This window comes from Heteronotia binoei, chromosome 14 (assembly GCF_032191835.1).
Source record: "Heteronotia binoei isolate CCM8104 ecotype False Entrance Well chromosome 14, APGP_CSIRO_Hbin_v1, whole genome shotgun sequence".
Taxonomy (NCBI): Eukaryota; Metazoa; Chordata; class Lepidosauria; order Squamata; family Gekkonidae; genus Heteronotia; species Heteronotia binoei.
The window spans coordinates 68,665,634-68,691,857 of NC_083236.1; the positions used below are offsets into that span (position 1 = coordinate 68,665,634).

The 26,224-nt window shown below is 50.8% G+C and overlaps 1 protein-coding gene across 1 annotated transcript in view; it reads left to right on the plus strand.

The window, feature by feature from the left end:
* Positions 1-15,948, plus strand: part of ZNF469 (zinc finger protein 469) — a 566,114-nt gene extending 550,166 nt beyond the window's left edge. Inside the window, exon 4 of the mRNA XM_060253917.1 lies at positions 1,455-15,948. Coding sequence (XP_060109900.1) covers positions 1,657-14,271 — 12,615 coding nt within the window. The 5' untranslated portion in view covers positions 1,455-1,656 and the 3' untranslated portion in view covers positions 14,272-15,948. The remainder of the gene's footprint in view (positions 1-1,454) is intronic.
* Positions 15,949-26,224: the final 10,276 nt, after the last annotated feature.

Consider the following 26,224-nt stretch of genomic DNA (forward strand, 5'->3'; position numbering starts at 1 on the left):
GCTCTGGCTGACCCAAGGCCATTCCAGCAGCTGCAAGTGGAGGACTGGGGAATCAAACCCGGTTCTCCCAGAGAAGCCATGTTAGATCAGGCCAATGGCCCATCCAGTCCAACATTCTGTGTCACACAGCGGCCAAATATATATATATATATATATATATATATATACATACACACAAACACACACTGTGGCTAATAGCCACTGATGGACCTCTGCTCCATATGTTTATCTAACCCCCTCTTGAAGGTGGCCATGCTGGTGGCCGCCACCACCTCCTGTGGCAGTGAATTCCACATGTTAATCACCCTTTGGGTGAAGAAGTACTTCCTTTTATCCGTTTTAACCTGTCTGCTCAGCAATTTCATCAAATGCCCACGAGTTCTTGTATTGTGAGAAAGAGAGAAAAGGACTTCTTTCTCTACTTTCTCCATCCCATGCATTATCTTGTAAACCTCTATCATGTCACCCCTCAGTCGACGTTTCTCCAAGCTAAAGAGCCCTAAGCGTTTCAACCTTTCTTCATAGGGAAGGTGTTCCAGCCCTTTAATCATTCTAGTTGCCCTTTTCTGAACTTTCTCCAATGCTATAATATCCTTTTTGAGGTGCGGCGACCAGAACTGCACACAGTACTCCAAATGAGACCGCACCATCGATTTATACAGGGGCATTATGATACTGGCTGATTTGTTTTCAATTCCCTTCCTAATAATTCCCAGCATGGCATTGGCCTTTTTTATTGCAAACGCACACCGTCTTGACATTTTCAGTGAATTATCTACCACGACCCCAAGATCTCTCTCATGGTCAGTCTCTGCCAGTTCACACCCCATCAACTTGTATTTGTAGCTGGGATTCTTGGCCCCAATGTGCATTAATTTGCACTTGGCCACATTGAACCGCATCTGCCACGTTGACGCCCACTCACCCAGCCTCAACAGATCCCTTTGGAGTTCCTCACAATCCTCTCTGGTTCTCACCACCCTGAACAATTTAGTGTCATCCGCAAACTGGCAAAAAAAAAAAGCGCATCGCAGCAAGTGAGGCTAAGTAGATGGAATATGGATGCCCACTGCCTCAACCAAAAGCCTGATGGAATAGCTCCATCTTACAGGCCCTACAAAAAGGTAGTAAGTCAGGTAGGGCCCAGATCTCTGCAGGGGATACATATCTGCAGGGAATACTTTAATACTTAAGCTGTGCTTCAGTTCTGTCTATTAGGTTTATGATTAATCCTAACCTGGCTTCTACAGTCCTAATCCTATTTCATTGTTTATTGCACGATGCATTTTGTCAGCCAGTTGTCTTTGAGTCCCTGTGAGGAAGGTGGAGAACAAATAATTTAAATATCCTGAGATCTGTTCGCTGCATACAGTAGATACTGAAATGTCGGAGTGTTTTGAGATGGAATATGACACCAGACTCCTGAAACTCATTCGGACCTTTCTGTCTTGTAGGTCTCATGCGGAATTGTGAAATGAACTCCTGTCGCCCTCCACGCAGATGTCCGGTCCAGTAGCCAGGATGGAACGAGCAGCTCCCCTAGAGGCCAAACTGCCTCATAGCTGGCTGAGAACAGAAGGTGATGCATACGAAGAAGCGCTTTCATACTGAGAAGCTGAGGAGACCGGCTTCTTTTTAGGCCTGTTCCTTGGGACAATGATGGGAGAGACCCAGCGTGTTTATGTCACCAATGATATCGAGTCCAGCGCCCCAGACAAAGAGGTCAGCTTTGAGCAGTTTGGCAAGAAAGATGCGAGTGACGTGTTCGACAGCGGATTGCTGGATGGCTCGGAGTCATGCTTACGCAATGGGGCTGAACATGGATCCAGTTTCATCAGCACCAAGGACAAGGAGCCTCATAACCAGAGGGAAGCTGTGATCCGGCCCCAGCAAGCAGGCAAAATCGACTTCAAGTCCCTACACAGCAGGTCCAACTTTCCCATTGACAGCTCTTGGGGGACCGTCAAAGGAAGCCCCCAGTCTCCCACTGGAAAGAGCCGAGCGAGGGATAAGAACAAGCGCTCGGGGAAAGGGGAGCGTGGCCACCAGCAGCTCTACCGGCTCACAATTAGCAATGCCAGATCCAACCCCACCATCGGCATCGCTTACCCTCAACAGAAGGTCACCCCGCCCAAGAAGGTAGAACCCGGACGAGGACCTATCTCTGGAAGCTACCGGTTCCATGTCCCCCGAATCCCCGAGAGGGAGGTGGAACTCCAACAGGAAGATCTCAGCTTTGCCCGCTGCTTCCCAGAGACCCCCTCAAGCCATGTTTCCAGCAACTATACCTCACCGACAGCAGCTGCACGCCCGAACCATGGTGCAAAGATGCAACCTTCAGTTGGCATTCCTCACGAAAGTCCTGGCAGCAGTGGGCAGTTGCATTATCTGGAATTCCCAGGAAATGGGAATAACTCGTGGCATTCACCAGACAAAAGCCTTCCGGGTACTAACAATGGACTCTCTGCCCCAAAGACCTGCCCCTTCCCTGAGAACAACAAATCAAATGCACACTGCTTGGGGCCTCCGACATTCCAGTACCCTTTCCAGGCTTTGCACAGCCCAGCCACGGACTCCTTCCAGGGTGACGCCAACGCTCAAGACTACGTAGATGTTTCATTGGCCACAAGTCAGGCCTCTCATGGTGCTTTGGCCTTCCATACTTCCTCCAGGGACTGGAAAGAGGAAGCCCTCGGCAATGGCCCCTATGAGAACGTGGCTCTGGAGAGCAGGATCTACGGGTTGGCTTCTCCGCTGACTCAGTTCCTCCAGTCGCCGACTCAAGGGCATTTGCCTTGCTACAAAGGAAGGAATGAACATTCCACTGACCACAATGGTGCTATCTCTCCTTCAGGTGCTATTGACCAAAACCCAAGCACTTTGCAAGAAAACCAAGCCGTTTTCCTACCCAGTTTACATGTTTCTAGTATGCCAAAGTCAATCGGTAAGAGGCAGCCCTCCCTGAAAGATAGTGTAGCTAGTCAAAGGATACTGGACGCAGGTAGCTTGCTAAGAAGGAACATGCCACAAATCTCTCTCCCCCAAGTGCACTTTCAGAACAAGACTTACGGTGACCCCCCAGCTAATGGCTTGAGCAGCCCAGGTTTAGCGCCTTTTGAGAAGAACCTTTCCACTACAGCTCAGACCCATCCCCGGCTCTTGCAAGCCTGGGAGGCAGGCAAGAGACCTTATTCTCCCCTGGAGCAAAACACGACACCTTATGCAAGTCCTGTCGCAAACCAGTTGTCCTTCGGGAGCCATTCAGGACCAGACCAGAGACAGCACATCAAGAAGACTTGGCACCATCTCCAACTTCCTTCCACCATGCCTGGCCAGAACCGGATCGAGCTCTCAAGGAAACTCGCCAATCAGAAACTCCCTTTCCCGTCAGAGTGGGAGGGGAACAGCAAGGCACACAAGGGTGCCCCTGGCTATTCCAGTAAAGTGCTGCTGACTGGGGAGGGGGCCATCATACAGAGGCATGATCCGGTCCCACAGAACTGCAGTTCGACAAACACCTTCTGCTTTGATGGACCCAAAGACGCCGACCTCCCTGCTGTGTGTGGCTCAAGGAGCAAGTCCCTCTTTTTCAACATGAGCCCAGGGGTCCCCCCACCAACTTCGCGGGTCCCCTCTGGCTCAGCTTTGGTGCTGCCCCCGTTGGCCTTGGCTGCATCCCCGAGCGACTCCCCTCTCCCGTCACCTGCCCCCAACCCCAACAGCGGCAGCACCTGCTCATCCCTCTCTCCACTGTCCAGCAGCCCCAGTAGCCATGGCTTTGAAGACGGCACGCCGCTGACCACGCACCCCTACTTTCACCATCCTTGCCACACAAAGGATGGCAATAAGCCCATCAACGTTTCAGAGCCGCTGTGCACCGGCGCACTGCACTATCGTGAAGCAGACCCTATCAAGGCCTTTCGCCTCTCGCAAGAGGCCTCAAAAGACGAACTGCTTTACAAAGGCCTCCCCACAGAAGAGCACTTCCTCAAGCCAAATATGGACGTCTCCAAAGGGTGCCTGGAGGGCTTTGAGGCTGAGGTGCCATCTCCACCTTATTCCTCGCATCACTTTCTGGCCAGCTCACTCAGCAGCGCCAGCCTTGACCAGCTGGACGTGTTCCTGACCTGCAAGCAGTGTGACCAGAACTTCAGCAACCTCTCCTCCTTCTTGGAGCACCGCCAGTTCTGCAACTCGCACGTGGCTCCACAGGGTCAGACGAAGGACAGTTCCCGGGGGTCAGAAATCAGGAAGCAGCAAAACGTGCCTTCTGATTCCGGAAAACACATGCTGGGACCACTGCTGCTACCTGATCCTCATTTGCAATTGCTTGCTTTGAACAAGACTGTTGATTTCCTGGCAGATGGAGAGGGCAAAGGAGAGCCCAAAGAAGATCCGCTCAAGGTGAACCAGCTTGGCAGCCTAGCGACGAACCCTTTGCCACTTACTACCTCTGACCTGGAAATCGATGATGCCAAGCTAGACAGCTTGATCACCGAAGCTCTGAACGGACTGGGGTACCAATCAGATAACCCAGAAATCGACAGCAGCTTCATAGATGTGTTTGCGGATGAAGAACTGGCAACCATAAAGGTCACCAGTGGTGGGGCACCTTACAAGGGGAAGAAAACGAAGCATGTGGTGATGGATGAGAATGTGAAAATGGGAAATTGTTACGATGATCATCCCTGTGGAGACCTGGCCAAAAGCAGAGCAGCCGGGAAGCAACAGGGAGCTAAAGAGAGGCTGGCAACCTGGTGTCCAGACCATGGAGGAGAGCAGTCTGAAAAACAGAGCAGCACAGAGTTGGTTCGAGGCAAGGCTGTGGATCCGGCAATGTATGATGGGGGGCAAACGGACACAAACGCCCCACTGAAGATAAGAAGGAAAGGTTGCTGTGGGTCATTTCTGCCTGTGAAGCAGGCAACCAAAACTTTTCCAGAACTGAAGCAACCGAAGAATGTAAAGTGCCCTTCTACTCCGATGAGCAGCCCACAGCCGGTTGGTGAGCCTGTTGTCGCTGCTGGGAACACCAAGCTCTCCGCGAAAGAGGCAAAGAAGAGGAAGCTGCGGAGTGGAACATGGAGCAAGGAGCTCATTCAAAAAATTGTCCAGCAGAAAAATAAACTCCACAAACTGCACAACAAGAGTACCAAAGCTGTCCCGCTGTCCTTGCTTGCCGACCGACTGCTGCCCGAAACGAAGGACAGTAAATTCGGAGAATACGAATACATTTCTGAATCGGATGACGAGAGGGTGGAATATGCCAAGCGGCACTGCAGGCGGAAGCTGGGCTCAAGGTTCAACGGCAGGCTGAGAAGCGGCTTCAGCAGGAGACGCCAAGGGAGAGGGGGAAGGGAGAAGGAAAGAGAGCTGGCTTGGAGCTACAGGCAATGGAAAGACAGAGAGGAGCCCAAGAGGGCCTCGGGCAAGGAGGCTGGAAGGAAGGAGAGTGGCGTGGGCAGGTTGCGAAACAGCCGGTCTTCCGTAAGCAGCTGCCAAAGCACAACATTCTCCAGTGAAACCAGCAGCAGCAACAACAGCCCCCAAAGCACCGAACAGGTTGATTCAGACACTGAGAAAGAAGGCGAGGAGAGAAAGAGGCCTCTGCAGAATCCAAAGCGTGCAGGACCGCTTTCAAGAGAACTTCTGAATGTTCCTGAGAAAGAAACACTGGGAGGAAGCCATACTCTCACCTCTGACTTGTCCGGGGAGCCCGACAGCATCGACTCAGCCAAAATCCCACCTCCGATGTTTAACGTGCTTCGAAACCACAGTCCCAACATTTCTCCCATCCGTTATACAGATGAAGGTGAAGGATTGCTGCTTACTAAAGAGAACCTGCATCCCAGCAAAGCTACGCTTGGCAAGAGCCCAGGTGTGCTTTTTGGTTCTGAAGAGTCAGAGCAGTGTGCCAGCCATAGTGAAGATAAGCCAAGGGCTACAGACAAAGCCCTAGAGCCGTGTGTGCTAGGAACAGATCATTGCTGGCACCAGTTTACTGCCTATAATGGGCAATACCATGTGGAAGAACTCATCGGTCCTTCCTCCATTGACAACAACAGACTCCCCCTTGATGAGAATACTGTCTATGACAAGGCAGACGCTAAGTCTTTAGAGAAGCAAAAAGAATTCATTGCCCCTATTAGCTGTTTTAGTGACAATCCTGTTGGCTTGGAGGTAACCGAGAAAGGACCAAATGTGCTAGTCAACACTGCTGACTCGTTTTATGACTGCAAAGAATTATCCAGTGGCTATGAGTCACCAGGTTTCTTCTCTGGCTCTCCATCCATAGAGTCGTCCCACGGTGACAATGTGTACTTGCGCCAGGGAGATATCAACGTCAGCTCGTTCAGACAGAAACACCCTGTGATCTCCTCGTACGAGGCCGATCAAGGCAAGGTCTCATCACCCCTTAGCTTTGATTCTTCCTCTGTCTTTGGAGAGATCCCCGTAGCTGACTTTGATGCTACTTTATATGACAGTGTTTCTTCAAGCAAGGACAACTATGCCACCTTTCCGTGTGCCAGTCATCCGCTCGGCAAGATGACCCCTTTCGACCAGCAGTACTCTTCATTCCTGCAAGAAAAGGAGTGGAACCAACTAGTGGAAGTGTCGCCAGTGTTACCAGAAGACCTTGCCCCGTTTCAAGGCCTTTCTGTTGAAAAGCCGTTAGCAAAGAGGTTCCCTGGTGAGATTACCCAAATGCCAATGACTTTGCCAGAAAGGATTCCCGATTACAATGAACCTTTTATAAACAGCATCTCAGATGATGACCTGGAGATCAAAAGGTTAGTCACTGAGCTGGAAAGCCAGCTACAGACTAGCAAACTTAACGTGGAGTTGTCAGATGAACACCAAATGCCCAAAGACCGCACTGATACGGAACGGAAGGAGTTTGTCAGCCAGTTTTCACCGTTAACCCCAGAGCAACGTTGTGATGGAAAGGGGTTATTCTTAGTGGAGGGTGAATTTGATAATACGGGTCTTCCTTCCACAAAAGCCTGCCTCCCTGAAAATCCAGCAAATGAGAAAACTCTGCTTCCAGATTTAGACACCAAGTATGGAAACCACAGGAATCTTTGGCCATGTTCAGTCCAGTTCAGCCCTCTGCAGTCTACCATGAATGCACCATCGGCCACTGATCTGATCTTGATTGACCCTTTCAGCTCCAAAGAGTCCCATGAGAGACTTCACAAAGATCTGAAAGATGCTGAAATCTCTGGGGGAGATGGTTTCAGGGAAACGAGGGGTGCGTCTACCGGAATGATACGTATCCCTGACAACATAGAGGTTCCCTGCTACACAGACCATTTGATACAAAGCCCTGATCATTTGTTTCCAAAGTCCCTGCAGGCAGCTGGGCTAAATATTCATGAGGCTTTGCTACTGGAAGCAGATGGTTTTCCAGAAATGCCGCAGAAAGAGAAAACGTTTGACGGCGCTGCAGAGCTGGAATCGTACGGCCACCAGGTCACGTGTTTGAAACCAGAATTTGAGCTACAAGATGTCAGAGATGAAGAGGATGATGGTAGTTTCCCTTCTAGCACCCAGAATGTCAAAGACCCAGAAGAAAGACCCTTGAGTCAGAGTGAGGCACCTGAAATACTGGGACCTCAAACACCCATGCAGAGGGACAAAGATGGATCTGTGCTGCTGGAAGAGGCCAAGGAAACTGAAGGGGCAGCAACTGGCCAGAGTCCAGCACCGTGCGATAAAGCTGGCAATGGCAAAGCCTCACTCTTTGATTCGTTGCCCTTTTCCAAGGAGGAGGAAGAAGATGCAAAATATGCCTCAGCCCCGCAAGGGAAGTCAGCTAATCCACTGCAGCAACTGCAGCTGTTCGTTGCCAGAACAGTCAAGAACAAGGAGGAAGATCTGCTGATCCCTTGTTTCCCCCTCCTGCATCCTGCTCCTTTCCTGCCCCCAAGTACCAATGTGCAGCCTGAGCATCAAAATGGAGTTGCAGACAGTGGGGCAAATGCAGATGTGGCCGAGTGCCCCACACTGGGAGAAAGGAAGGGGATTGTGGAGGACGAACTGGGGACCAAGGCACCCAGTTCATCGGAACTGTGTTTGGAAACAATCAACCAAGCAGGGTGTTCGGGAGAAAAAGTCTCTCCTGCAGCAGAGCAGTTGGTCCTTTCGTGCCCCGAACAACTCAGCATCCCAGAGCAGCGCTTGAAAGATGAATGTTCAGCAGAGGCTGACATTAATAGGTGCGCAGATGGCCTTTCACCAGACCACAGTAACCTCTCTCTGCTCGGCAACTCAATAATAACCTCATTGCTAAGGGAGGAGGGCGCTCAGGTTACAGGAGAGCAGAAAAAAGCAACCTTGGCATTTAGGATCCGCAGAAAATCCCCTTTAAGTCCTGGATCATTTGAGCAAGATACACCAGGCCAGACATTAGCAGCGGGGCTCAAAATCCAAATCACACACTGTGCTACTTGGGACGAAGCCAGACAAAAGGAACTAGCTGGGAAAGTCCAGCTGGCCAAACTGAGCAGGGATCAGTCACAAGACGATGACACTTCTGCAGCCCCTACCAGCCCTCCTGAAAATGGACCCAAAGCGGGCTTCGGTTCAGGAATCAGCCCAAGCTTTACAGAAGGCCTGGGAAAGCAAACAAGTCACTGCGTGGAAGTCTCCCAGGACAGTTTTCCAGGGGAATCAGGCTTTGCTGATCAGAAGTGCATGCAGGAAAAGAACACAATCTGTGCGGCAATTCCCAACTTCATAGAGGCAGCATCTCAAGAACTCAAGAACTCCACAGTACCTGAGGGCCAGCCACTTTGCACATGCAAGCACTCCTCTGGGGAAGAGAAGGGGGCCATTAGGAGTCCTTCAGAACACAGGGCGTGGAAAGAAGCATTCCCCTTGACCCCCACTTCGCAGTGCTGCGATGCTGGATCTCCACCGCTCTTGGATGTGAGGGGCAACCTACGGCAACACCTCGCAGAAGGTGCAGCTGGTGCTTTGACGCCGCCTCCGAAGGAAGTCGCTCCCCAGCCTGTCTCTCCTCTGTGCTTGGGCAACCCAGTGGTTCCTCTCCCAGAAAAGGAAAGACCCTTGACATTGCAAACCAACAGCAGCCAATCCCCTGGTGTGTCGTCTTTTATGCATAAGGAGCTCTCGGAAGGGCTACTCGAAAGGCCGTGTTGTGAAGATAGCAACACACTCTCAGTCAGGGATGGGATTGCCAGTTCTCCCCCAGTTTCCCTCCAGGGTAACGTCCTTGGTCCTTCTCCATCAGAGATTTCTTCTACTCAATGCAGAGATGAAAGTGCAGAGCAAACGCTCCAGGAAGCAAAAGAGGCTGGAGGCTGCTCTCCGGAAGTCGGTAAAGATGAATCCCAGCAAGAGGTCTTCAGCAAAGTCGTAAATATCCGAGACATTCCAGCAGCTGACCTTACAGAAACAGACAAAGCTGTGGCGGTCCGCCTAAGTGCTAGCCATTGTCCAGAGACTGGGTGTAGCTACCCTTCTCAAAACACGGACAGAAGACCGAATGATATGAAGAAGGAAAGCCATGAATGGAATGAGCAGGTGGAAGATTCTCCTAGTTCCAGGGAGCAAGAAGAGAGCAAACGAGGAAATCCCAAAGATGATTCCAAAACAGGTCCACTGGAAGAGAAAAGACTGCAAGTGTCCTGCGATATTTGTTCTGTTTCTTTTCGAACCAAAGTGGGGTTGATGAGGCACAGGGCTGTGAAGCATCAGGAGAACAAGGACAGAGCTCCATTGGCAGGGACTTCTTCAGGCCCAAGCCAGCCAGCCTCCAAGAGAAATACAAAGGCTTTGGTCAGAGAAAGGGGGTGCAACTCACGTCTCCCAAAAACAACTTCTGGCCAAGCGGTTCCCAGATCCTACAGAAGACGGAGGAAGGAGCCCCGAGAGGAGATCCAGGAAGTTGTTAGCAGGGTGCTGAGTAACCTAAGCGTCATTTCGTTTGACATAACCCATGAACTGCAAGGCACAGGCCATCCGAGTAAAGAAATGAAAACGACACCAGCCCAAATGGATGAGTCAACGCCTAATTCTAGAAAAGATTCAAAAACAGGAGGAATAGAGGGAGAGGCCAAGCCTGTTGGCTCAGGCATTTCGGCAGAGAAGAAACTGAGGAGGAAAGGGAAAAGGGGGAAAGGGAAAGGAGTTGCCGACCCAAACAACCTCACGGTGTCTTCTAATGTGGAGAATGAGGTCCTCAACACCATCAACCTCACTGTGACTAGGATCTCGAAGGAACTGGGAAATAACTGCACATCCCCCTCCACCTGGGCCTCTTTGCCCCCTCAGTCTCTGAGAATCAATGAACCTGAAGGAGGTGAAAGAATGTCCTCAGCCAAAGAAACTGCTGGAGAACAGACAGCTCAGGATGTAGGGAGTGTCAGAGGAGAAGGGAATGAAGATCCAGAATTAAAAGATAAGCTTTGTCCACAAGACAGTTGGCCAACTGGATCCCCAAAGCGAGGTGAGGAACTGTTGAGTGACCTTTGCGAAAACCAGCGTGATGGCATAAATGTGAAGGAACATGAGGGAAAGGACAGTCTTTTGGAAGAGGCAGATTGCCCAAATCACAACAGCCTGTTGGTGCCTCCGCTCAGCCCCAAGAGTCAACAGCAGCCTTTGGATTCTGTACCAGACAAAACAAGTTCCTTAGAAGATACCTCGGAAAAAGCAACTGAAGTTTCCCCTTGTTCCATGGACTCCAAGCCCTGGAGGACGGGAGAGCTTCCAAAGAGCCAAGAGTTCTGTAATGATGGCCGAGACCTGCAGAGCTTGTTTGATGACGACACCACATTTTCACAGCTCTTCCCCAGGAACGATCAGTTCACCCGGAGGAAGTGCACTCGTGTGTACGGAAAACGGACCAAAAATCTGAAACCCATTTCAGAGGCAAACTCCAGGCCAGAAGTTACAAGGGACCTCTTCACTGTCCGGATGGCTTCAGATCTTGGGGAAACCAGCTCGTTTTGTGTGACTAGAGACGATCCTTGTGACTATGAAACCATCTCCATCGATGATGCGTTGCTGCTTGACATGTGCCACAGTAGCAAAACAATGCCGAGCGACCCCAGTTCCAGTTCTAGCAAAAACACTGCTCTTCAACCAGATGCCAGACTAAGCGAAGAAGCTACTGATTTGAAGAAGGATGACACATTAAGCTTCCTGTGTCAAACGAGTCCAACAGAAACTCTTCCAACCTTGAGCGACTGGGGTGGTGTAGGAAAAGAGGCAGACGTAGCCTCTGCTGATGGACCAGCGCTCAGTTCATCCACAGAGCTTTCCAGTGGCCATTCTGGGATGGAAGCCAGTCCAGAACCTCCAGATCTGGAAGAAGAACTCTACGATGCTCGAAGGAATGAAAACCCTACCTTGCCTGAATTCCGTACGATTGATTTGGAGATGTTGAACACAAAATTTGAGATGAGGGATATGTCCTCCTACTGTGCTGAAGAGGATGATCTCCATCCTACAAATGAATGCACCTTAGATTTGAACCCGACGCCCACCAGCCAAGGCCGGCCGATCAAAAATAAGCTAGAAGAAGGGAAGCAGGGACTGAAACCCCGCAGCGACTTAAACCTCAAAACGAAAGAAAAGCAGTACAAATGCAAAGTTTGCTTCCAGTGGTTCCTGACCTTAGGGGAGCTGGACTTTCACAAACTGACCCATAACCCTTCCCCGCCGCCCACCTGCTACATGTGCGTCCAGAGGAAATTCAGCTCACGGGAGCAGCTGAGGGACCACTTGAAGGAGAAGCATGCCAAGAACAAAGCTGGCCTCTGGGCTTGCGGGATGTGCCTCAAGGAGATCTCGGATGTCTGGATGTACAACGAGCACTTAAGGGAGCATGCGACTCAGTTCGCGCGGAAAGGCCAGGCTCAGAAGTCTGTCTTGGGGATATCTGGCTGCTTCAATGATGAGGACGCAGCTGTCACTCACTTCCTGAACTCCATCCTGTGCCGAAAGCCCAGCAAGTCCTCCAAGAACACAGAGCCCAGTGGCAAGACCCTTGTTGGCAAAGAGAGCAAAACCCCTAAAGAACCTCTGGGGCAAGAGGGGAAGGTCGGCAAGGATCCCTCAGAAAGGCCGGTCAGAACCAAGCCACCGGCTTCCTCCCCCAAAGCACCGGCAGTTTCCTCTCCAGACCCTGCCCCGAAAGTCGAAGGGCCTCCCAAGATGGTGCCCATGCACCCCGAATGCAAAGATCCATCTCGAGATTGCCACCACTGCGGGAAGCAGTTCCCCAAGCCTTTCAAGCTCCAGCGCCATCTGGTGGTGCACAGCTTGCAGAAAATCTACCTGTGCCACAAATGTCCCATGTTCTATCAGGAGACCAAAGAGCTCCGGAGCCATCTCTGTCAAGAGCACGGGACGGCCGAGGAGATGGACATTAAGCATACCACGCTGTACGCCTGCGAGCTGTGCGCAGATGTCATGCACGTGATCAAGAAGTCCTTTATCTGCAGCACCTGCAACTACACCTTTTCCAAGAAGGAGCAGTACGACAGGCACATGGAAAAACACCTGGCGGGCAACAGCAAGACCTTCCGCTTCCGAGGGGTTATGCGCCCAGCAGTCTTTCCAAAGGAGGGGGACAGGAAAATCAAAGAGGAGCTGCGCCCCAGGGAAGGGACACCTGCTGCCAAAAAGAAGAAGGTTCTCCACCACAACAGCTCATCTGTGCAGGGCTCACCTGTGCAGTTTGATTGCCTCCATTCCCCCCAGCTAGGGGGAGAAGCCCTGCTACCTCCAAGTGAGCCTCTTTCTGTAGCCATGCGTGCAACTACACCTCCACCCCAGGCCTGTGTCAAAACAGAAGATCGGATGGGAGATTTCTCTGGCCTCTTGGCTGAAGTAGAAGAACCTCTGTTTGACTGTCTGCCTTCGCCCCCTCCTCCGGCACACCAGCGAGCATCAGAGCGCCCAGAGGACAGGCACGCCGCCACACTTCCCACCCACCAGCTGATGAAAAACAGCTCACCAGACGAGAGTCCTCCTCCATTTTTAGACTCTCCTGACGCAATTAGCATTGATCTTGCCAGGTTAGCACATAAACAAGCAGAAGCACACAAGCTGTCTCCACCTCATCTCTCCGAGAAGCACAAGCAAATGGACACTCCTGAAAAGGTCACCTTGAGCAGTGAGGCTGAACGCTCCATGGGCATAGGGGACAATTCACCCGCGCAAGACGACCCCCTGCGCAAGACTCTCGAACTTCCCGCTGTGAGTTTGGGGGTTACAGAGTGCAACGGTCCCCATAAAACTCAGTGGGTCAGCAATCCTAAACCGATCGAAACTGTTCCTCAGGAAAGTGCTTGTAAGCTAAACGCGTCTGAAGCTGCCTTCCACCCCTCACCTCTGAAGGACAAGAGATCATCGCCGACCCTAAATCGGCCTGCCAAAGAGATCCCTTCCAAGAAAACCACAGGGGGCCAGACTGACACTGAGAATCGGACTAACACCCAGAATTCCCTGGGTGGTCCAGGAGAGGTTCAGAAGCCACCCTGCCTAAAAGACAAGGCCCCGCCAGAGATGGCCGCTTGCCCCAAAGACAGCAAAGCCCAGGGGGGCATCAAAGATACGGGAACCATCCAGACCGGTCCAATGAGTGCCCACGTCCAAAGCGACATGGGAGGCTCTCAGGTGAGACACAACCACTCTGAACCCAGCAGGTTCCAAGAAAGACCCGTGACAAATGGGCTTTCCAGACCGCTCCCCAAAAAGCGGAGAGAACACAAGCCTTCTCACAAGGGTAGCTCAGCTTCCCGTGAGAATATCGAAGGAGACGGAGGCAAAAAAAAGAAAGTCCAGGGGCAAGAAGCTGTGAGGGGCGACGGTGCTGGAGGCTTCAAGAGGGCCGACTGGTCAAACAATGAGGCTTTGGCCCTCTCCCCCCGAAGGAGGGATCCTCACTGCAACAAACTGGCCCCCAAGTCCAAGGTATCGGCGGCAGGCAGCCAACTCAAGAAGTCGGTGCTTGACCAGGGTTTCCAGAAGAAAGCAGAGATCCGCCATTCCAGTGGAGACTTGAAGCGCAAGAAGGACGTCTTGGGCAAGACCTACCATCATCCCCTGTTACCCAAAGACCCCTCCCCTTCCCTGGCCAGCTCTTTCAACAGACCCAGAGCTGTCCAAGGTGCTAAGCTTCCCGAGGCTCACCACTACCGGACGGCTGAATCCCAGAACAATCTCCTAAGCCAACTGTTTGGGCAGAAATTAACTAGCTTTAAAATTCCTTTAAGAAGAGATACTTCTGAGTAATTTATGAAAGTGACTTCTGGTGATCCTTTCGCTGCTTTCAAGGGGGGGGGGAGGGGAGAGAGAAAAATTATCAAAGCATTTAATTCGTTTGTGTCGCGTGATTTCTCTGTCTAGCTTAAATGAACTTGCACTGCCGCCTCTGAAATAGTTTTGCTTTTGTGTCTCGATAATCTACTTTAATTCACCTGATTTATCATGCAAATGCTAGAACTTTGATGTTGCTGATGATTTTCATGAACTAAAACTGTAATCGCTTTGGGCAGAGCGAAGCGTCAAGAGGAAATGCTTTATTGGAGAAGTGCGGAGGTTATGGGGATACTTGCAAATCCCAAGCCCCTTTTGAGACTGTGCCTCTCTTATCTTCGTACAAAAGTACTTGAAGAGATGAACTTCATTCCAGAGACATCTTATTCATAAGGTGCAGTACACTGTAGAAAAGCAGATTTTTTTCCCCCCCCTCCTCTCCTGAAGATTTTGCACAAATAATCCTGAACGATTTCGTTTAATTGGGAGCAGCCTAAGACATGATACAATTAAAAAAATTAAATTAAGAAGGAAGCGGCGCTTGCGCTTTCGACAGACGTCCGTTCCCAAGAATGTGGAGTTAAGAATGAACTAATTTGTACATCCTCGGGGGCCTTCAAAGTTGTTGCCTTTTTTTTTTTTTTTAGACCACTGTAGATGTCGCTGAAAGGGATTTTTTTAAAAGAAAAAAGAAAATTATATGCCCCCTCCAACCTAGCTGAACTGCACCTTGAAGATTGTTGACATAGTTTCTTTTTAATTATTCTTTTTAATTATTGATATCTTTTTCCCGTAAGGGGAAAAAAAAAAAAGACTGTGCCAATTCACTACCGCTACCACCCTTCCCACAAATGCAGTACTGTCCTAATTACCTGTAAGGTATGGTTTCTAACTCTTACTGTATTGAGATAGTTGCTAGACTTCGGGCTTTCACTACGCAGTTAACTGGTGCTATTTTTGTTTTTGTAATGTGAATACCAACAGGAACAAACCAGTGGAGGAAAGGCAGTGGGGGGGGGGGAAAGACACAACTCATTAAAGAAGTTAACCGTTGCCTGTATAAACCTAACACACAGAGAGAGAACGGGGGGGGGGAGGGGGGGATATCTTGCATGTTCTCTTGCAGTCCTGTTACTCTGCAGTGTGTATGCAACCACAGTTATATCTTGAGGTTTGAGTCTCAGGTGCAGATTCTTGGAGGGTCATCCGTCACTTTTAAGGGCCTCCGACGTCACGGAGGAGCAGAGAAGGTGCACTGAAAGGGTTGGGAGCAGCGTTCTTTGTGTGTGTCTTGCAATGAGGTGTGTTTTGTTTTTCAGATTTTTTAAAAAAGGAATTAAGTGGCTTTATCCTGTTAATATGTACTTTTACAGTTCTTTGTGTAAAAAAATATAGTAGGTTAATTATACATCGGGTGCAATGCGTTACTTTTAAAGTTTTTATTTTGATATTTGTCAGAGAGCAGAGAAAAAGCGCTGAAAACGCCCGTTTGTTTTTTCTTGGGTTTTTTTTTTTTTATAATGTTGTACAGGGGGCCAGTGGAGCACCTCTTTAATGTTGTTGAATAAAATATGAGATGAACAATACGCAGTGGTACTGTAAAAACAGGGCCTGGATTTCTCCTCTCAAATATAGTCCAATATTTTCACAGAAGCCTGCCGGTCTGTTTTGCATTTTTCAAACACTCTGCTTTTGATCGCTTGCTTATCATTTGGGATGTGGGAAGAGGGATAACTGCTGGGGAGAGGTGTGGAGGCGTTGTTTGTGTATTTGGCAAACAGGTCTGGCCTTAATTTCCGCGAGACAAGCGAGAGTAGGTAGGGCACAGCTTTGTTATATGAAGTCCAATTAACCTGTGGAACTCATTGCCCCGGGATGTTGCAATACCGTTGCCAGATAATACGATGACCTGCCAGCTGTAAATATAGCTGCTAAACTTGGTAACCAAGAGTTACAATTTCCAGAGGCAATGGAATGCGGTGGTGAGTGGTGTTAGCATCCTGCCCTGGACCAACTGGAGAAAGCGAAAATGGAACAATAAGTCAAGCTCTTTCTTGAACTGATGTGTCCTTCAGCATACTTAGCCCTTCATGATCTGTGAATTCACAAGAACATAAGAGAAGCCCTGTTGGATCAGGCCAGTGGCCCATCCAGTCCAACACTCTGTGTCACATAAGAACATAAGAGAAGCCCTGTTGGATCAGGCCAGTGGCCCCTCCAGTCCAACACTCTGTGTCACATAAGAACATAAGAGAAGCCCTGTTGGATCAGGCCAGTGGCCCCTCCAGTCCAACACTCTGTGTCACATAAGAGAAGCACTGTTGGATCAAGCCAATGGCCCCTCCAGTCCAACACTCTGTGTCACATAAGAACATAAGAGAAGCCCTGTTGGATCAGGCCAATGGCCCCTCCAGTCCAACACTCTGTGTCACATAAGAACATAAGAGAAGCCCTGTTGGATCAGGCCAATGGCCCCTCCAGTCCAACACTCTGCGTCACGTAAGAACATAAGAGAAGCCATGTTGGATCAGGCCAGTGGCCCCTCCAGTCCAACACTCTGTGTCACATAAGAGAAGCACTGTTGGATCAGGCCAATGGCCCCTCCAGTCCAACACTCTGTGTCACATAAGAACATAAGAGAAGCACTGTTGGATCAGGCCAGTGGCCCATCCAGTCCAACACTCTGTGTCATGTAAGAACATAAGAGAAGCCATGTTGGATCAGGCCTGTGGCCCATCCAGTCCAACACTCTGGCTGACCCAAGGCCATTCCAGCAGGTGCAAGTGGAGGAGTGGGGGATCAAACCCGGTTGTCTCAGATAAGAGTCCGCGCACTTTACCACTACACCAAACTGGCTCTCAAGTGATTTAAAGTGAGAAATGCCTTCTCCAAGCCAACTGATGTGATGTTGGGGGCTTCAAGAGCCGCCCAGTGTATGTGCAAGAGCCATATGTGGTTCCTGAGCCGCAGTTTGGCCACCCCTGGTCTAGCAAAATCTCCATCACAGGCGATTCCCCTGCATCCAGTTGCTACCTTCGCTGTTGGAAAAGGCTACAGGGAAGACCACCAGATCTTTGTGCTGTTTGTCAAGCTTGCAGCTTGGAGCTTTCAGCTGTTCTCAGAAGGTGAGAGCTCTAGAAGCAGGATTGCCGGTCCCCGAAACTGCCCCCCCCATGGAGGGAGACCCCTCCTGGTCAGTCTTCCTTTGTCCTCCGGTTGACCTCTGTGCAAGGCCGCCCTGCAACCCAGAGGGGTGGGGGGGGGGGCGGCCGCACCGCAACGAGTATATTATATTCTTTAATTACTGTTGCAATCATAACATTTAAACGCTGTCAACGAGAGATAGCTCATAACCGCAGGCTAGAATCCTGCCACTCGGGGCTTGTAACTAAAACGGCAGGATTAATTTGATTAATTGATAGAATTATTTTCCAAACCACTCTTTTGTTTATGGCGGCTTAAAAATGCTCGCCGCCCACACCCTCCCGGAGTGTGGCAAAGTGGAGATAAAGCCGGCTGAAAATAATTAGTATGGCTTAATTTAGGAGGGGAAATAACCTCAAAAGAATTTTGTCAGGAAATTTACAGCAAGTGTGTTTTTGCAAGCGGGTTTTTGGCAGGGAATATTATGGAGCGGGGAACGGGACTTGAATGCCGCGTCCTTGATCTATTTCTCTGCGGATGCAAATGCAGCAGAGAGGAGAATATTTCATACCTGCTGCCTCCCACTCCCCCCCCCCCTCAGATTAATAGCATTAAGATCCTTCCAAACACTTGTGCAGCAAGCAACAGGCTCTGTAGGAAGAGAACTTGACGGCAGCTGGAATCTGGAGACCTTCCGCTGGTTTCTGAAGCCGGGGCTCAGCCTTGCCTGGAAGACACACCCTTGGAATTGAGGGCAACCCTGCCTGCCTACCCCAAGCACGCGAGTGCTGGCTAGGATTGGGAGCTAAAAAAAACTCTGGACGCACTCAGAGACTTCCTGGGATCAAAGCTCGGCTCAGGTGAACGCTGATTTGGGCAGCATTCGCTTCCACTGGGGAAGGCCTGCAGGCGAACCCCAGGAACTGGGTGAGAATATTCCCGGGAGAATGGCCCTGGTTCTTATTGCAGTCAAGAAGAAGAAGACTGTAGATTTATACCCTGCCCTTCTCTCTGAATCAGCGACTCGGAGCGACTTACAATCTCCTTTATCTCCTTCCCCCCACAACAGATACTCTGCGAGGCGGGTGGGGCTGAGAGAGCTCTCCCAGAAGCTGCCCTTTCAAAGACAACTCCTGCAATAGCTCTGGCTGACCCAAGGTCATTCCAGCAGCTGCAAGTTGAGGCGTGCGGAATCAAGCCCGGTTCTCCCAGATAAGAGTCCGCACACTTAACCACTACACCGAACTGGCTCTCCTTAGTACATGAATGGCAAGCGGTATGGTGCTTGCAGCAGGTGCTCTCCAGACGGTCATTCAGAAAGCCTAACTTATTGATATATGTGGCAGACAACCTTAGCCTCTTCTTCTCTTCCTTGTTGGAGCTGAAAACAACTCAGGGAATTCTGGGCAACCGCCAACCTCCCCATGAAGACCCAGCTTGTTGTAGTAGTTAAGAAAGGCAGACTCTAATCAGGGAGAATCACATTTGATTCCCCACTCTTCCACATGCAGCTGCTGGGTGACTTTGGGTGAACCACAGTTAGAGCTTTTCTCTCAAGAGCAGTTCTGGGAGAGCTCTCAGCCCCACCTGCCTCACAGAGGGTCTGTTGTGGTGAGAGGAAGGGAAGGAGATTGTAAGCCACTCTGAGTGAAGGGCGGGGTATAAATCCAACTCCTCCTCCTCCTTAGTCAATCCAGAGGTGGAATTCTAGCAGGAGTTCCTTTGCATATTAGGCCACACCCCCACGATGTAGCCAATCCTCCAAGAGCTTACAAAAAAGAGCCTTGTAAGCTCTTGGATTGGCTACATCAGGGGTGTGTGGCTTAATACGCAAAGGCGCTCCTGCTAGAATTCCACCCCTGAGTAAATCTGTTGCATTTAGTTTGCGATTGTCTGTCTCAGCAGGAAAGTTCATGAGACAACAGCCTAAGGAATTAGTCTGGCATGGGGCATGGGGGTGGGTGGGTGAGACACCTGTAGAAGATCATGGTGAAGCAACCTCAATTTCCAAGTCAAAAGAACAACTGGGACAGCCTGTGGGCTCAGTGGCAGAGCATCTACTCAGCATGCAGAAGATCCCCGGTTCAGTCCCTCGCATCTCCAGTAAAGAAGACCAGGTAGGTGGAAATGTGAAGCAGTTCTGCCTGACCCCCTGGAGAGTCGCTACCAGTCTGAGTAGACAATGTTGCGCTGGATGGTTCAGTAGAAGGCAGCTTCATGTGTCCATTAAGTCAGCGGTCCCCCCAACCTTTTTGGCACCAGCGACCAATTTTGTGGAAGACAATTTTTCCACGGACCGGGGGTGGGGGGAGGGGTGATGCTTTTGCAATGATACAATTGTGCACTTTATGTTGGTGTGTTGGTTAAGTGCGCGAACTCTTACCTGGGAGAACTGGGTTTGATTCCCCACTCCTCCATTTGCACCTGCTGGAATGGCCTTGGGTCAGCCATAGCTCTTATGGGAGTTGTCCTTGGAAAGAGAGCTTCTGTCAGAGCTCTCTCAGCCCCACCCACCTCACAGGGTATCTATCCCCTGAGAGCCAGTTTGGTGTAGTGGTTAAGTGCGCGGACTCTTACCTGGGAGAACTCAGTTTGATTCCCTACTCCTCCACTTGCACCTGCTGGAATGGCCTTGGGTCAGCCATAGCTCTCATAGGAGTTGTCCTTGGAAAGGGCAGCTTCTGTCAGAGCTCTCTCAGCCCCACCCACCTCACAGGGTGTCTATCCCCTGAGAGCCAGTTTGGTGCCGTGGTTAAGTATGCAGACTCTTATCTGGGAGAACCGGGTTTGATTCCCCCCCTCCTCCGCTTGCACCTGCTGGAATGGCCTTGGGTCAGCCATAGCGCTCATAGGAGTTGTCCTTGGAAAGGGCAGCTTCTGGGAGAGCTCTCTCAGCCCCACCCACCTCACAGGGTGACTGTTGTGGGGGAGGTAGATAAAGGATATTGTGAGCCACTCTGAGACTCTTGAATGGAGGGCGGAATATAAGTGTCGTCTATAAATAATGTCATCTTATTCTTCTTACTACATTGTAATATATAATGAAATAATTATACAACTCACAGCCCGGTTGCTAACGGGGCACAGGCTGGTATCGGTCCACAGGCTGGGTAGGGGACTCCAGCATAAAGTTTTGAAGGATGATAGCCCTCCGGAGAGGGACCATGGCTCAGCGGTGGAGCCTTTGTTTGATCCCAGGTTCAGTCCTTGGACTCGCCAGTTAACACGGATCAGACCCTCGGTGATTTGAAAGAACTCAGCCTGAGATCTGGAGAGCCGCTGCTAGCCATCCTGAACCATGTAGGCCAGTGCACTCATGTGTGTGACTACTAGATCAGCGCATTTCAAACTGTGTTCCCTGGGGGAACGCTGGGGGTTTATCAAGAAGAAGATATTGGATATATACCCCACCCTTCACTCTGAATCTCAGAGTGGCTCACAATCTCCTTTCCCTTTCTCCCCCACAACAGACACCCTGTGAGGTGGGTGGGGCTGAGAGATCTCCCAGAAGCTGCCCTTTCAAGGACAGAGGCTCAGAGCGGTGTACAATCTCCTTTCCCTTCTTCCCCAACAACAGTCACCCTGTGAGGTGGGTGGGGCTGAGAGAGCTCTCCCAGAAGCTGCCCTTTCAAGGACAGAGGCTCAGAGCAGCCTACAATCTCCTTTCCCTTCTTCCCCGACAACAGACACCCTGTGAGGCGGGTGGGACTGAGAGAGCTCTCCCAGAAGCTGCCCTTTTAAGGACAGCTCTGCCAGAGCTATGGCTGACCCAAGGCCATTCCAGCAGCTGCAAGTGGAGTAGTGGGGAATCAAACCTGGTTCTCCCAGATAAGCGTCCACGCACTTCACCACTACATCAAACTGGTGTAGAACCCAACAAGAAGCCAAATAGTGGTAGGCACCAATGCTCCCTCTAGGCTATGGAGCCTTGTGAGCAAAAATTCTACTTTGTGAGCTGCTGGCAATAAAAGTGCTGAGCCACTGCATAAATTAGTTTGCTCGGGGGGCCGTTTTACCCTGAGCGAAGACAAAAATGTGAGAGCTGGAGGCTAAAAAAGCTGTGAGCTGGCTCACACTAACTCAGCTGAGAGGGAACACTGGTAGGCACACGGGTGTACAGGGGCTGTACGCACACATGCGCGGGGCCCTGTATGGCCCATATTAACACCCAGAGCCAACCCTATTCAGAGAAATCAGTATGGCTTCCTGCATTCCTTTTCGCTAGAAGCCCAACCGAAGGTTTAGACTAGAGTCTGCCCCAGGGTCTCCAAATGGTGGCTAATACAGTCTTCCACTTCGTTGACACGGCTTCGGTGCAGGAGACAAGCCGATGTTTCCAATCTGGGAGCTCCTTTGCTCGTTTGCTTTGGGCGTCAGGTCTTCCCACCCCCTCTTTCTCCCCGTAGACATTGATGATGTTGCAGCTGGGCAGAAATCTGTTGGTGCATAATAAGGAGATTTGCAAGACCTCTGCCAGGGTGGGTGATCCTCCCGAGATCGGAACTCCAGCGGGGGGGGGGGGGGGGAGAGAGAAAAAGATCCTCCCCGTTCCCATCCATCAGTCAGACTCAGTTCCCTAAAGCCCTCGAGTTTGCTGAGCCTTCTTTATCACTTCGCCTTTTCGGAGGCGCTTGACACTTGGAAGATGGCAGGATGCCGCCTGCCTCATTCCAATGAGGAGGGGGAAGCGAAGAGATTAGTGGAAGCTGCACGGTGGGTGTCCAAAAAGGGCAGCAGCCGGAGTGGGGCCTTGCTCGTGCGGAGAGCCAGGCCAGAATAAGAATAAGAATGCCGCTCTCTGGCCCAGTTTGACCCTTGCAGGAGCAGCTGATGTGGAAATATTTCTGCGTTTTATTCGAAACTTTTGCTAGCTGCCTTTTTCTTCCTCACAGAGCTCAGCGTGGCTTACGATACAAACAAAATACGTAAAACAAAGGGCGTGAAATACATATAAAAGCAAAAAAATTAAAAGCGCCACTCGGAACTGTTTTAATCAAATGCCATCGTTAATCATCAATCGTTAATCGAGAAAACAGCCATGCTCTGTATTCTTGGTGCTTGGGGGGCGAAACAGTGGGAGGGCTTCTAGTGTCCTGGCCCCACTGATGGACCTCCTGATGGCACCTGGGATTTTTTGGCCACTTTGTGATGCAGAGTGTTGGACTGGATGGGCCATTGGCCTGATCCAACATGGCTTCTCTTATGTTCTTATGTCTCGGGCAGTGACGCTCTGTATTCTTGGTCCGGGGGGGGGGCAACAGTGAGAGGGCTTCTAGTGTCCTGGCCCCACTGATGGACCTCCTGATGGCACTTGGGTTTTTTGGCCACTGTGTGACACAGAGTGCTGGACTGGAGGGACCACTGGCCTAATCCAACATGGCTTCTCTTGCATTCTTATGTCTGAAGTAGCAATACGTCATCTTGGTGTTTGGAGGACAACAGTGGGAGAGCTTCTGGTGTCCTGGCCCCACTGTTGGACCTCCTGATGGCACCTGGGTTTTTTGGCCACTGTGTGACGCAGAGTGTTGGACTGGATGGGCCTCTGGCCTGATCCAACATGGCTTCTCTTATGCTCTTATGTTCTTAGTGTAATGGAATGGCAAAATCCAACCCACTGCACATTCAGGCTGTGTACCTAAAACATGCCATGTATATGCAAAGAAAAGTAAAGTGTCCCCAAATGTACTTCATTGCGGAATGGAGCTAAAATATTCTGATGGATCTCCAGAAGGTGGCTGATGAGGATGCTGCCGCATACGCAATGCTTCGGTGGTGGGAAGTGCTGCCAACGTATGGCAATCCTGTAGAGTTTTGAAAGGCAAGAGATGAACAGAGGTGCTTGGCCGTTGCCTGCCTCTGCGTGGTGACCCTGGACTTCCTGGGTGGTTTCTCATCCAAGTACTAACCAGAACCTTTCTCACAATATGAGAATTCAAAGGCACTCCATGACATTGCTGAGCAGTCGGGTTAGAACGGATCAAAGGAGGTCCTTCACCCAAAGGGTGATTAACGTGTGGAATTCACTGCCACGGGAGGTGGTGGCAGCTGCAAACATAGCCAGCTTCAAGAGGGGATTGGATAAAAATATGGAGCAGAGGACCATCGGTGGCTGTTAACCACAGGGTATAGATGGAACACTCTGTCTGGGGCAAGATGGTCTGTATTCTTGGTGCTTGGAGGGGGGCACAGTGGGAGGGCTTCTAGTGTCCTGGCCCCACTGATGGGCCTCCTGATGGCACCTGGGTTTTTTGGCCACTGAGTGACACAGAGTGTTGGACTGGATGGGCCATTGGCCTGAGCCAACAGGGCTTCTCTTATGTTCTTATGTCTGGGGCAAGTGATGCTCTGTATTCTTCGTGCTTGGAGAGGGGCACAGTGAGAGGGCTTCTGGAGTCCTGACCCCACTGATGGACCTCCTGATGGCACCTGGGTTTTTTGGCGACTGTGTGACACAGAGTGTTGGACTGGATGGGCCATTGGCCTGACCCAACAGGGCTTCTCTTAGGTTCTTATGTCTGAGGCAGTGATGGTCTGTATTCTTGGTGCTTGGAGGGGGGCACAGTGGGAGGGCTTCTAGTGTCCTGGCTCCACTGATGGACCTCCTGGAGGCACCTGAGTTTTTTGGCCACTGTGTGACACAGAGTGTTGGACTGGAGGGGCCATTGGCCTGATCCAACATGGCTTCTTTTACGTTCTTGTGTTCTAACCAATCCTGCTTAGCTTCCTAGAGCAGATGAGATCAGGCTGGCCTGGGTCCTCCAGGTGAGGACAAGAGACAAGCAAAGGTGGTCTGCCCTTGCCTGCCTCTGCAGAACCACCCTGGACTTCATTGCTGGTCTCCCATCCAAGTACTAACCAGGGCTGACCCTGCTTACCTTCTGAGACCTGACACGATTGAGCCGCCCAGGTCAGGGTTCTCTAGGCTTTTTACCAAATCAGAAACAGCAAGACACAGCAAACCACGCCCCCCCCCTCCCAGCATCGGCGAAGTCGGGAGGCTGCGTGGCAGTGAACCTTCGGCGAGGTTGGGGGGAGCAGGGAGCGAGCATACTCAGAGCCTTCTCGCCACCGTCCTCTGCTTGCTGCCGGTGCTGCCGTCCCTTCCCCGCCCCACCCCCTGCGCTGGCTGCCAGCTTGGCTCATTATGACGTTATCGGGGTGCGCACACATGAGGGAGATTCTACCAGGGGCACAGGTAAGCCATCCGGCCTAGGGACGCAGGCACCCCAAGCACCGGGCCTGGACACAGAAGGCTCTGGCCCCAAACGCTTACAGTCTGTTTTTTGATGGGCTGTAGGAAGAAGGAGTATAGAAAGGGCATGGAAGGAAGGAAGAGGTCAGGAGAGAACCACAGGGGGCCAAAGTTTGTATTTTTATTTGTTATTTTATTTTATTTAGGCAATTTCTATTCCGCCCTTTCCCAAAGAAGAATAGATGCTTTTGAGCTGTGGTGCTGGAGAAGACTCTTGAGAGTCCCTTGGACTGCAAGAAGATCCAATCAGTCAGTCCTAAGGGAAATCAACCCAGACTGTTCCCTGGAAGGTCAGATGCTGAAGCTGAAGCTCCAATCCTTCAGTCACCAAATGAGAAGGGAGCACTCCCTGGAGAAGACTCTTGAGAGTCCCTTGGACTGCAAGAAGATCCAATCAGTCAGTCCTAAGGGAAATCAACCCAGACTGCTCACTGGAAGGTCAGATGCTGAAGCTGAAGCTCAAATACTTTGGCCACCCAATGAGAAGGGAGCACTCACTGGAGAAGACCTTGGTGCTGGGAAAGACAGAAGGCAAAAGAAGAAGGGGACGGCAAAAGATGAGATGGCTGGACAGCATTACTGATGTAACAAACACAAATTTGAGCGGACTTCGGAGGATAGTAGAAGACAGAAGGACCTGGCATGACTTGGTCCACGGGATCACAAAGAGTCGGACTCGACTGTGCGACTGAACAACAACAACCTTTCCCAAAATGGGCTCAGGGCGGATCACAATATAAGACAACAGTTAAAACCAAACCAATGTAACAAGACAGTTTCACAGATCACATCCGTTATAAATAGCAGCTCAGCTGCGCACGTGTTATGTAAAATGAGAGTCTAAAACAGTAGATACAGCAACATTCATATTACAGCAGAGATGGTACCATAGCACAGGGCCAGCCGGTGGAGTAGGACGCCCGCAGCCTCAACCAAAGGCCTGGCGGAACAGCTCCGTTTTACAGGCCCTGCGGAAAGATAACAATTCATTGAGGGCCCGGATCTCTAGAGGGAGCTGATTCTACAGGCCGGGACCAAGGCTGAAAAAACCCCGGCCCCGGTTGAGACAAGATGGACGAGGGGAGGGACGGTGGCTCAGTGGTAGAGCATCTGTTTGGTAAGCAGAAGGTCCAAGGTTCAATCCCCAGCATCTCCAACTGAAAAGGGTCCAGGCAAATAGGTGTGAAAAACCTCAGCTTGAAACCCTGGAGAGCCACTGCTGGTCAGGGGAGGGATGGTGGCTCAGTGGTAGAGCCTCTGCTTGGTAAGCAGAAGGTCCCAGGTTCAATCCCCGTCATCTCCAACTGAAAAGGGTCCAAGCAAATAGGTGTGAAAAACCTCAGTTGAAGACCCTGGAGAGCCGCTGCCAGTCTGAGTAGACAAGACTGACTTTGATGGACCCAGGAGGGTCTGATTCAGTAGAAGGCAGCTTCATATGTTCTTATGTCTAAGGGGAGGGACGGTGGCTCAGTGGCAGAGCATCTGCTTGGTAAGCAGAAGGTCCCACGTTCAGTCCCCGGCATCTCCAACTGA